The sequence below is a fragment of the Terrapene carolina genome, unplaced genomic scaffold (genome assembly GCF_002925995.2).
Source record: "Terrapene carolina triunguis isolate 2854851 unplaced genomic scaffold, T_m_triunguis-2.0 Scaffold423, whole genome shotgun sequence".
Taxonomy (NCBI): Eukaryota; Metazoa; Chordata; order Testudines; family Emydidae; genus Terrapene; species Terrapene triunguis.
The window spans coordinates 1,072,527-1,083,943 of NW_020664774.1; the positions used below are offsets into that span (position 1 = coordinate 1,072,527).

At 56.7% G+C, this 11,417-nt stretch overlaps 1 protein-coding gene across 1 annotated transcript; it reads left to right on the top strand.

Moving 5' to 3' along the window:
• The first annotated feature begins 391 nt into the window (after window positions 1–391).
• LOC112115257 (RING finger protein 112) lies at window positions 392–10,700 on the top strand. The gene is made up of 8 exons (XM_029913036.1): window positions 392–640; window positions 5,152–5,367; window positions 7,219–7,356; window positions 7,707–7,811; window positions 8,023–8,073; window positions 9,170–9,226; window positions 9,433–9,519; window positions 10,512–10,700. Exons 1-8 carry the CDS (start codon window positions 392–394, stop codon window positions 10,698–10,700), a joined length of 1,092 nt encoding a protein of 363 aa, XP_029768896.1.
• Window positions 10,701–11,417: the final 717 nt, after the last annotated feature.

Consider the following 11,417-nt stretch of genomic DNA (forward strand, 5'->3'; position numbering starts at 1 on the left):
CTTGGCTGGCTAGGCTGGCAGACGCCCAGGGGGCTCTGAGAGTCTCACCCCACGGCTGAGTCCATGTCACGGCGGGTCGGGTGTTTCTAGTGGGGTGAGCTCAGGGGGCGGGAACGGCTTGTCATCCCCATCGGAGTTCAGGGGGCTGTGCTCCCAACCCCCAGGCAACCCAAAACCCCACGAGCAGAGAGGCATTTGCCAGCCCTGCCCAAAAATGGGAGTGGCCCAGCTCACAGCAGTGAATGGAAACTTACGAGCAAAGTGGTGAAAATTAACATTGGAGCCCGGGAGTCCTGGCTCCCAGCCCCCCTGCTCTAGCATGTCAGCCCCGGTGTTCCCATGTGCTAGCTCCTGACCCAGTGGATCTCCCCAAGCCTGCAGGATCAGAGGGATGGAGAAACTCCGGGAGGACGTCACCTGCTCCATCTGCTTGGACATCTTGAACAATCCCGTCTCCATCGAGTGCGGCCACAACTTCTGCCAGGGCTGCCTCTCCATTCACTGGAGCGAGGTCTCAGTCCAGGGGCGCCGCTGCCCGGAGTGCCGAGCTCCCTGCTCCAGGGGCAGGATGATCCCAGACACACGTGTCAAAAGCCTGGTGGAGAAATTCACCGAGCTCTTGCGGGAAGAGCCGGAGCCGGTGAGACCAGATGGGCCAGATAAGGAGCTTTCTCATCTAGGGGATGCTGGGCCCAATCCAGCCCCAGGACAGGGACTGCCTGGCTCAGGGGAGCAGGAATGGTACATGGGGCCTTTCCTCTTTAGGAGGTGCCAGCCCTGATCTAGTCCCAGAATGGGGACTGACTGGCTCAGGGGGTGGGGAATGGGACACACAGACTCAGACTGGTCGGCCAGAAGGGACCATCATGATCATCTAGTCTGACCTCCTGCACATTGCAGGCCACAGAACCTCGCCCACCCACTCCTGTAATAGACCCCGAACCTCTGGCTGAGTTACTGACATCTTCACATCATGGGTTAAAGCGGGGGTGGGCAAACTTTATGGCCCAAGGGCCACATCTGGGTGATGAAATTGCATGCATGGCCAAGAATGTAGGGCTGGGGCAGGGGGTTGGGATGCAACAGGGAGTGTGAGGTGTGGGAGGGGGGGTGGTGTGCAGGAAGGGGCTCAGGGCAAGGGATTGGGGTGCAGGGAGGGGTGCGGAGTGAGGCAGGGGGCTCAGGGCAGGGGGTTAGGGGCTCAGGGCAGGGGGTTGAGGTGCAGGAGGGGTGCGACAAGGGGTTCAGAGCAGGGGGTTGGGGTGCTGGAGGGGTGTGGGGTGTGGCAGCAGGTTGGGGTTCAGGAGGGGTGCGGCAGGGGTCTCAGGGCAGGGAGTTGGGGTGCAGGAGGAATGCAGTGTGCGATGGGGGCTCAGGGCAGGAGGTTGGGTGTGGGGTGCAGGGGTGGTTCAGGGTGCGGGCTCCGGCCCAGCGCTGCTTACCTTGAGCAGCTCTTGGGTGGCAGCAGCACGCAGGGACATGGTGCCGGCTGCTTCTGGGAGCAGCGCGGGGCCAGGGCAGGCAGGGAGCTTGCCTTAGCCCCACAGCGCCATGGGGGTGGCAATCCCATGGGATGGATCCAAAGCCCTGATGGGCCGGATGCGGCCTGTGGACTGTAGTTTGCCCACCCCGGTTTAAAGACTTCAAGTTACAGAGAATCCACCATTTACACTAGTTCAAACCTGCAAGTGACCTGTGTCCCATGCTGCAGGGGAAGGCGAAACCCCCCAGGTCTCTGCCCATCCAACCGGGAGGAGATTGCTTCCTGACCCCAAATATGACGATCAATTAGACCCTCAGCATGTGGGTGAGACCCACCAGCCAGACCCCTGGGAAAGAATTCTCGGTAGTAACTCACAGCCCTCCCCATCTAATGTCCCATCTCCAGCCATTGGAGATATTTGCTGCTAGCAGTTACAGATCGGCTACATGCCGTGGTAGGCAGTCTCGTCATCCCATCCCCTCCATAAACTTATCAAGCTCAGTCTTGAAGCCTTCAGAGCTGGGCGGCTGGAGAGCGGCGGCTGCTGGCTGGGAGTCCAGCTCAGAAGGCAGAGCCACTGCCAGCAGCAGCGCAGAAGGAAGGATGTCAGTGTATGATATTGCCACCCCTACTGCTGTGCTGCTGCTGGCAGGGCGCTACCTTCAGAGCTGGGTGCCCGGCCACCAGCTGCCGCTCTCCAGACACACAGCTCTGAAGGCAGCGCAGAATTCAGGGTGGCAATACTGTGACCCCCCCTAAAATAAAATTGCGAACCCCCCCCCCACAATTCCCTTATGGGTCAGAACCCTCAATTTGAGAAATGCTGTTTTCCCCATGAAATCTGTATAGTTTAGGGTAAAAGCACACAAAAGATCAGATTACAAAGGGGGGAGACCAGATTTCACGATCCGTGACACATTTTTCATGGCCATGAATTTGGTAGGACCCGAGATATGACCCCTGACTTTTACAGATTAATGACAAATCCTTGCTATTGGGCTTGCAATTTCATGTGCCAGTTTCTTTAATATTCATGGATGGAGATGATCCAGGCCCTCCAGTTTGGTCCCATTAAGCTGTTTGAATCTGGCTTCCATTTCAGCCAATTCAGGGACAATTTCTACTCCCGTGTTCTTGTTCTCATTAGCCATCTTGCCACAAGCTTCTCTTTACGCTTATTGAAAACGGCGGCTCTTGGGCTACGTTCGGGTTAAGTAAAGACCTGGGAAGTTGCTGATGTGCTGACATGGCATTAGGGGACAAAGGCATAAGCCAGCAGTGTTTCTTTGTTTCATAAATAAGTTGCCATATTTTCCCTTCCCTGTTGCTTGTGAGAATTGATCAGGCCTGCAGCTGCAGGAGAAATGTAGCTGTCAAATGAATGCCCTTCGTGTGAGAGAAGGTAAAAGAAATGTTCTCTCCCCTCCCTTCCTTTCCCAGCTACATAAACAAGCCCTGGCTCATGGCCCCTTCCTCCCTCCCCTGAGAACCACTGACTAGGGACATTTGTAGCAACAGATTGTTGCAAAGAACTGTATTTTCAAGGTAAAAATGTCTGTATGACATGCGTAATGCTGTGAATAATAGATAGGGGTGCGTATACTAACAGTATGGGTGTTTCTATTACTCAATAAGGGTTTTTGGGGTGTTGTAACGGATGTAGGCGTTTACATACTAACTTAGATAAAGAGTGTGCTGTAACTAATCCAGTGCTTACTCAACAACTGGGTTGAAGGGAACAAGTATCGCAATAAAGAAGCCTGTACTCATATCTGCCTCTGGGTCAACCTGCTCCTTTTCCTTCTAACAGAGTCCATGCCTATATCTTTAGGTGTTGGCCCATGCAGCCTGTATCTTTTATCTCCACCCCATCCTCAGCGCTTAACCGTCCCACTTCTTCTTTCCTTGTTTTCTTTTTCTTTATAAGGCTAAAGAAATTTTTACTGTTGGTTTTAATTTTTTTTGCAAGCTCAATTCTGCTTGGCTTTTGGCAGTTCTCACTTTATCCCTATACGGATTCCTCCCATTTTCCATTCCTTGTAGGCTTTCTGCTTTCTCTTAATCACCACTTTGAGATCCTTGTTCATCCAGTTTGGTCAGCAACCGCTCCCTACTGGCTTTTTCCTGGACGCAGACTCCAGACAGTTCCTGCATCTTTGACAAGCCCCCTCCATATCCAGATCCTTCAGCTTTGCAGCCCAGGTCACTTCCCTACCTAATTCCCTTAATTTTTTGCAGTTTACCCGTTTGAAATCCAGGGCTCCCAGCTGCCGACCTGTTTTGGTTTATCCTTCCATTTAGTTAAACTGAATTAGCTCATGGTCACTCAAACCAAGGCTGTTCTCTACAGCCAGTTCTTCAGTGAGGTCCTCGCTACTTACCAATGCTAAATCTAAACTGGCATACTTCTTGTTGGTTCGGTGACTATTTGGTGAAGAAATCTGTCGGCTGTCACATCCAGGAATATCTGGGCCCTACCATTATTAGTAGCACTTCTCCCCCAATCTCTGTCTGGAAAACTAAAGTCTCCCATGATCACACAATTCCAAGTGGTAATTATTTCATTCAATCTATTAAAGGGGTCTCTATCCAAACCCAAACCGGACCCTTGGGTCTGTAGCAGATCCCAAGAACTATCCCAGGGGAGCCTCTGGTAGTTTTCTTCCCCACAGTGATTATGACCCAAACAGATTCTGTTTTACCCATTCCATCCCTTCTCATTTCTTTCCACTCCACCTCGTCATGAACATACAATGTTACTCCACAACCTTTGCCCTTTTCCTTTCTTTCCTGTACCCCGGTCATGGCTGTACTGCCCCATGGTTCTGTTCTCCCGATAATAGCTGGTTTCCCATCCCACACCCGTAGTTCTACTTCCTCCATTTTGTCACCCGGCTCCTGGCATTGCTGTTCAGACATCTTACTGATTCCACTTGTCTTTGCTCAGATTTGTCACCCAGGTAGGTACAGTCATTTTACTGCCAGTATCTGCCACCTGACTGTTAGTGTTGGTGCTCTTGGCACTATAGTTCCTCTTGTCATCCATTCTCCCGCCCTCTGTCCTTCCTTTCTCCACTGCTGTGCCCTGTCCTACTTGATTTGCCTCCTGCTCAGTGTGAGAATCAGGCCTGGAGATTCCAAGAGCATCTCCCAGGGTTCCTAGTTTAACGCCCTTTTTATCAGTTGTGCCAACCTCCATCCTGGAAGTCTATCCCGCACCCTGTTCAGGTGGCTTCCATCCCATGAGACAAGTCATCTGTCCGTGAATGCCTCCCAGTGGTTGAACATCCCCAAGGCCTCCTTAGCCCCACTTCCTGAGCCATCTAGTGATCATCAGCATTTTGTCTCCCCTTCACTCTCCTCCTCCCACTGAAGATCACCTGAGCCTCCATTTCTTTAAGGGTCTTCCCCAGCCTGGCGCAGTCTCCCTTGATGTGTTCCAGCAAGAATCTAGGGGCTTTCCCCTCCAGAGAGTTCTGGCTTTGATCCAGCCCCAGGGCAAGGGGGCTGGCTGGCTTGGGAGGGTGGGAATGGGGCACGGGGCTCTGATCTCGGGCACTGGCTGTGTTGGGGGGTGAGAATGGGGCACGGGGCTCTGATCACGGGGCCGTGGGACAGACTCACTTGGGGGGTGGGGTCCAAGGTCTGATCCTGCTCTCTCCCTGCAGCAGGGGCCGGGGGCTCCACCGGAGATGGGGCGCCCGGTGCAGCTGGTGCGTCTGGATGGCAAAGGGGGCCTGACCCTGGACGAGGAGGCCCTGAGCCGCTGCCTGGAGCAGGGTGGGGTGGGGGACGCCCCCGTCTGCCTGGTGTCCATCGTCGGGGAGCAGCGCCTGGGTAAATCCTTCCTGCTGAACTACCTGCTGCGCCGGCTCCAGAGCCCGGTGAGTGGGGAAGGGGGCAGTAGTGAGCTGTGGGTGTGAGCAGCCCCATCCTGCCCCCAGCTGGAGGGCTCAGAGCTGCACATGTGTCTGTGAACATCCCACCCTCAAACATGTCCAGTTAGCTCGGGCCATGGCTGGACCCTAAGGTGTCTGTCTGCCTGTCTGGAACACAGCACGTCACTCTCTCTGTCTAGACAGCAGTAGGTCTGTTTGTCTATCAGATTACGAGTGTAACCCTTCTGCCAGGCCAAGTGATAGCAGCAAGGGCCGGGTTCAGTACATAGGGGTCCCTTCCCAACAGCGTGACACAGAACCAGCTCGAGCCCCCACCCAGTGACCTGGGAAAATCTTACACACACCCCTGGGCGCCTCGAAGAGGCAATACTTCCCCTCTCGCAAGCACAGAGCCTCGGTGTAGCAGAAAAATGTTTAATAACATGAGGTAAACGACATAGCATTAAATTGGGAAAACACCACAACTAGAGTTCATAGACCAAACCATGAGCGAAGACCCACCCCAGCAAATTGGGCCGTGTCCTTTCCCGTTGGTTCTTGAAACCCGCAACCAAAGTCCCAAAAGTCCAACAACCCCAAAGTCTCTCGGGTCCAGCAACCCAAGAATCACCAAAGTCCCAAAAGTCCAACAACCCCCCAAAGTCTCTGTCCCTGGTCAGTGCAGCCCCAGAGTTCAGGGGGGAGGGGCGCAGGGTGTTAAGGGGCACCTTACGTGATCCGAGACCAACCGGCCGCCTCTCCGTGGGGTTCCGCCGCAGCCTTCACCACGAGCCGCTCCACTCCACCTGCTGTCCCGTGAGCCGCTCCTGCCGTCCCACGAACTGCTCTGCTCTGCTCCGCTCACCGACCTGTGAGCCGCCCAGCTCCACTCCGCTCCGACCGTCCCCGCAAGGCTCCGCTCTGCCAGCTGCTCCTCCAGCTGCTCTGCTCCGCTCCGCTCACCGACCTGTGAGCCGCTCAGCTCCGCTCTGCTCTGCTCCAACCGTCCCGCGAGGCTCCACTCGGCTAGCTGCTCCTCCAGCCGTCCCCGCAAACTGCTCCGCCAGCCGCTTAGCAATTCAGGCTCCCCCACTAGTTAACACAGCCTCAGTGATCTCAGCTCTTAGTAACTTTAGCTCTTTAGTGATTTCAGCTCATAGTGATTTCAGCTCATAGTAGGGGAGCCCCAGTGCTGGTGCACTAGTGGCCCAAAGTGAACTCAGCTCAGCAGCCTGTAACTAGACTCCTAAGGGAATCAAAGTTAGCTCTGACATTCAACAGTGGAGAGAGGAGGAGGTGCAATTGGTGTTTCAGGCTCACGCAGGGGCCCCACACCACCAGGTACCAATACCTGCCCCCAACCTCTCTCAATTCACTGGGTTTTGTAACCCATGCCCCTTGACAAGCAAATGCTACTTAGGTAATGGTGACGGATTCACTCAGTCCTTCTGTCATACAACAGTTCCACTGGCCTTGATTCACAGAATCAGGGTAACAAAACTTTATTCTTCCTGCCCCAATAACAGAGAAACTGGGGATCCCACACCAGCCAAAGTAACCACTTTTGGTTGCTGTGGGCTCATGCTAGGCGTGTGGGTGTGCCTATGCAAACGAGATCCGCCCCTGGAGTTCTTTTCCACACTCGCCATAATTCACCACCAGATGTCAGGGTAGAGCTCATCCTGACTCTGCTTACACGAGTACACCCGTCACCATGTATCCTCCCCGCCCCACACTAGTACAATTAACCCCTGTCCCCTCCCAGGTTTGCAGCCTGGGGTAGGAGGGGGGGACCAGTCACTCTCCTCCCCCACCCTGCACTGACCTCCCCCACCCCCGCATGTTCCTTCCCGGCAGGATGCGAGGGACGGGTCATGGATGGGCCAGGAGGACGAGCTCCTGGAGGGGTTCGAGTGGCGCGCCGACATGCAGCCAGTCACCCACGGCGTGTGGGCATGGAGTCAGCCCTTCTGGGTCCCCACCGAGGGCGGGAAGGTGAGTGGTGGCATTGGGGGTGCATAGAGAACAGGGAGGAGGCCATGGGGGGGCTGGGAGAAGAGAAAGGGGAACAGGGTAGAGGGGTGGGAACAGAGGGAATGGGGGAAACAGGGAGGGATGGACAGAGACGTGGGGAAGGAGCCCCAGGGGAACCAGTGGAGAGAGAACAGGGGGAACGGAGAAGAGACAGAAGTAGGGAGCTAACACTGGGGAACTTCTGGGGAAGGTGAGAACGAGATGCCAGGTGCCATGGGGGCTGAGCAGGGGGCAGGCTCCAGGGGCAGAGGGCCTGTGGGTGGCTGGACAAAGCCAGGAGCTGACCTGGGGCTCTCACTCTTGGCCCCCAGGTGGCCGTGCTGCTGGTCGACACCGAGGGCTCCATGGACATTGAAAGGAACAAGGAGACCAGCATCAAACTCTCCGCCATGTCCATGCTGCTCAGCTCCTACCAGGTTGGGGGGTTCCCCGGGGGGCGCTGTGCTGCAGGGAGCGGGGCAGGGGCTCAGCAGGGGGCGCTCTCCCCTGGGGGTCAGGGCTGGCCTCAATACCCAGGGCGACGCTAGGGGGCACTGTGCTTGGGGCAGGTGATGTGGCTGGGAAGTGACCTGGGCCAGGCATCGCTGCTCGCTGCTGTAGCTCTGTCTCTCTCCTGGTTATTTGCAGATACTGAATATTGGCTGTCGGGTGAAGGACCCGGATCTCGAATACCTGGAGGTGAGGCCGGGCAGCGTAACACAGAACGTGGCTGGGCCAGGTTCTCCAGTTAGCCCCACAGGGTTATTATCCCTCCCCATAGGTCCTGTGGGGAAACTGAGGCCCAGAGAGAAAAACTGACTCTCCAACGGTCATGTGGGTTCTCTGGAGTCAGCACTGTCACCGCACGGCCCAGCCTGGCTCTACACTCCCACATGTCTGGTGTTGGCCACTGGGCCAGAGTTCGGCCCCCTCCCTCCCCTCCAGCCCAGCTCCGCCGTCGGTGGGAAACTGCTGGGGCCAGGGCTTGGGGTGGTCGCTCTGCCCCCTGCTCTGCTCCTCTCTCCAGGCTCTTACCCAGCCCCAGCCCCGCTGGGTCAAGCCCCTGGCAGTCACACCCTTAGTGACGTCACTGCCGCCTGCGGCATACGGCGTGTCCGGACCCTGTACCGCACCCCGGGGGGATTCTCTGTGCCGGGCACAGGTCGGCTTGGGAGGGTTTTATCTGCTCTCGCTGCCCTGGGTTCTGTCATTGGCAAAAACCTGGTTCACACAGAGATAGGGAGGCCCAGGCAGAGCTCAGGGAAATGCCGCATCACCAGACTGTTCAAGGCGTGAGCAGAGCCTTGACCCCTGGGGCTGTGCAAAGAAAGTTGGTAGCGTCCATCAGCCTGAGGCAATGGGGTGTTTGTGGAGTGGGACCCCTCAGTACAAGGACCCCAAATTTCAATCACTGACCCCCCCCCCCCCCCCCCTCCCCCTCCACACCTCTATGGAGTGCCCTGGAGAGAAGGAGAAAGCCCTGAAACTGTACAGAGGAGGGGTGCGCACTGACAGTCATCCCCCCCCACCAGACCCCTGTGTCCCACGGCCTCCCTCCCCCTCCCATGCCCAGGTGCAGCCTCTTTCTCTCAGCCCCGCTGAAATCCTCTCTGTCCATCGCACAATTCGTTTCACGCTCGCTGGGCCTCGCTCTGTGCCCTGGGCAGAGGGAGAAGCTCAGATGTGGGGGTGGGGGGTGATCAGGCCCCTTTCTGTTCACAGGCAGGATCACCTCCCCCCAGACTGAACACCTCTCAGGTCCCAGACTCACCCCGTCCCTCTTCTCTCTCCGCAGATGTTTGTGCAGGTGGCCGAAGTGGTGGGGGGGGCCTACGGACTGGAGCCCATTCAGGTGAGACGGCTTCCCCTCCAATCACCTGCCCTGCCCCATGTATCCCCTCGTTGCACCCCTCCCCCACTCCACAGAATGCTCCTGCCCCATGCACCAACTGCCCCACTCCCGAGGGGTCGAGGTTTCCCCAGCAGACACCGTCCTTCTCCCCGTCCCAGCCTCCTCTACCCTCAGTGACCCCCAGTCCCCGCCTGTCTCCCCTGCAGCACCTAGACCTGCTGGTGCGAGATTCGAACATCCCCGGGGTCCTCGGAGCTCAGGGTGGGGAGCAGTATCTGAAACACGTCAGACAGGTGATTGTGGGGCTTGGGGGGTGGGGGTGGGGAATGGGACCTAGGGTCTGTCCCCTCTGGGGGCACCAGCTGCAATCCAGACCCAGTGTTGGGGACTGGCTGGCTCAGGGGATGGGGAATGGGACACGGGGCCTTTCCCCTCCAGGGGGCTGGTAGCCCCACCCTTTATAAAGGTTGCCTGACAAATCCCATTACAAGACCCCTTTAAAGTTGCTTATAACTTTGCCAAACTTTAAATGTTTGGGCTGAAATTTTCCATGTTTGTTCTCTGCCTCCAGCTGGATTTGTGCTTCCTCCAGCTGTTTCTGAGAATGAGGCTAAAGAAAAACACATTGTTTAGCAATATTGAAAGAAAATTCTGATGTTCCTTTTTTTTAACATCTCTAGTCCCCCGTCCCCCGTCCCCCCCCCCGGCCCTCCCTACTTTGGAGTAAGGACTCTACATTTGGCGGGGGGTGGGGTGGCCAGTGTGTCAGAGAGACGCCAGAGTCTGTCCACACTGACCGTGCTCCAGCCCCTCACAGCTCCACATGCTGCCCAGACTGAGCATGCGCCGTCCCCACAGAGCGACCCAGTATGCTCCAGCCGGGGGCTGCAGTAGCTAAGCTGGACTTTCCCCGCAATTGCTGCTCCAGGCCGGGCACCAGAACTGAGAGGGGATGTCCTGTCTCTCCCATGCTCTCAATGAGCCCAGGTGGGGTGGAGAAGGAAGCTGCTTGATTGCAGTGTGGAGGGGAGAAAAGCCAGACCGGGGTAGGGAGAGGAGCAGGCTGGGACAAGACATCTGGATAGACTGGGAACAGGGTGGGGGAGGAGGCTGAGACCTGGGACTCACTCCTGTCTCTTCCTGCCATCCTCTGCCTCGTTCACTGCACCCTTTCCAATGCCTACCACAAACGAGGCTGGGCCCCTCCAGACCCTCTCTGACTGCCTGGCAGGTCGGGCTGATGTTAACAGGTGTTTGTGTGTCAATGTAACGATCCCCCCGGCTCTGGCAGATGCTGGAGGAGACGTCCCCTTGCAAACACCCCAAGACCCTGGAAGCACTGAGCAGAAGCAGCAGCCGCTGTTACCTGATGCCGTTCCCTGGCGAGCGGATCGTGAGTGGAAGCGAGGGAAGGCTGAGAGGTAACGGACCCAGGACTGACTCTGAGCCCCCTGCCATGTGCAGAGCAATGTGACTGGGGCGCTGATCACGCCTACACGTGGAAGGTAGAGAGAAGGGGGATCAGACAGGCCCTATAATCCCCCACCATTGTCCATCTCTCGCCCCTTTGCAGACATGGGTGAGAATTTCCAGGGGAGCCTGAGGGACTACATCACCACCCTGGTGAGCTCGGCCGGTCAACACGCCCGGACGGACCGGCATGGGAAGCGGCTCACCGGGACACAGCTCGCTGCCAAGATAAAGGTGGGGACCGGCCAGCTGTGCTGCAGGGAGCAGGAAGGGGATGCTCTCTCCTTACAGTCAGTGATGACCCCAATACCCCCAAATCCCCAGCTGCCCACCCCAGAGGTGGCTGCATCTCAGCGCCAGGCGAGCCCTCCCCATGTTCACAGCCTTTCTAAGCCCTGTGGAGTCTGTGACGTGATGATTTCTTTTGGTTCCTTTGCAGAATTTATCTGATGTGATGAAGAAACATCGCTCCGGCTTCTCCTCTCCCTGTCAGGTACCGTCTCTGCCTCTGACCTGATCGTGGGGTGTCTCCCCGCACCCGTCCATACCAGGGCTGGTGAGGTGCTAGGAACTCAGGCCATGCTACTGGAAGTGACTGGGAAAGGGTCTCAGGTTCTTGGACTCCAAGGTAGAAGAATTTGACTAGACTAGAGGGTGGCTGATGCTGGAGGGTTTGCGCAGTCTATGGATGCGTCTCCAGTTCATTGGGCCCAAAACATCA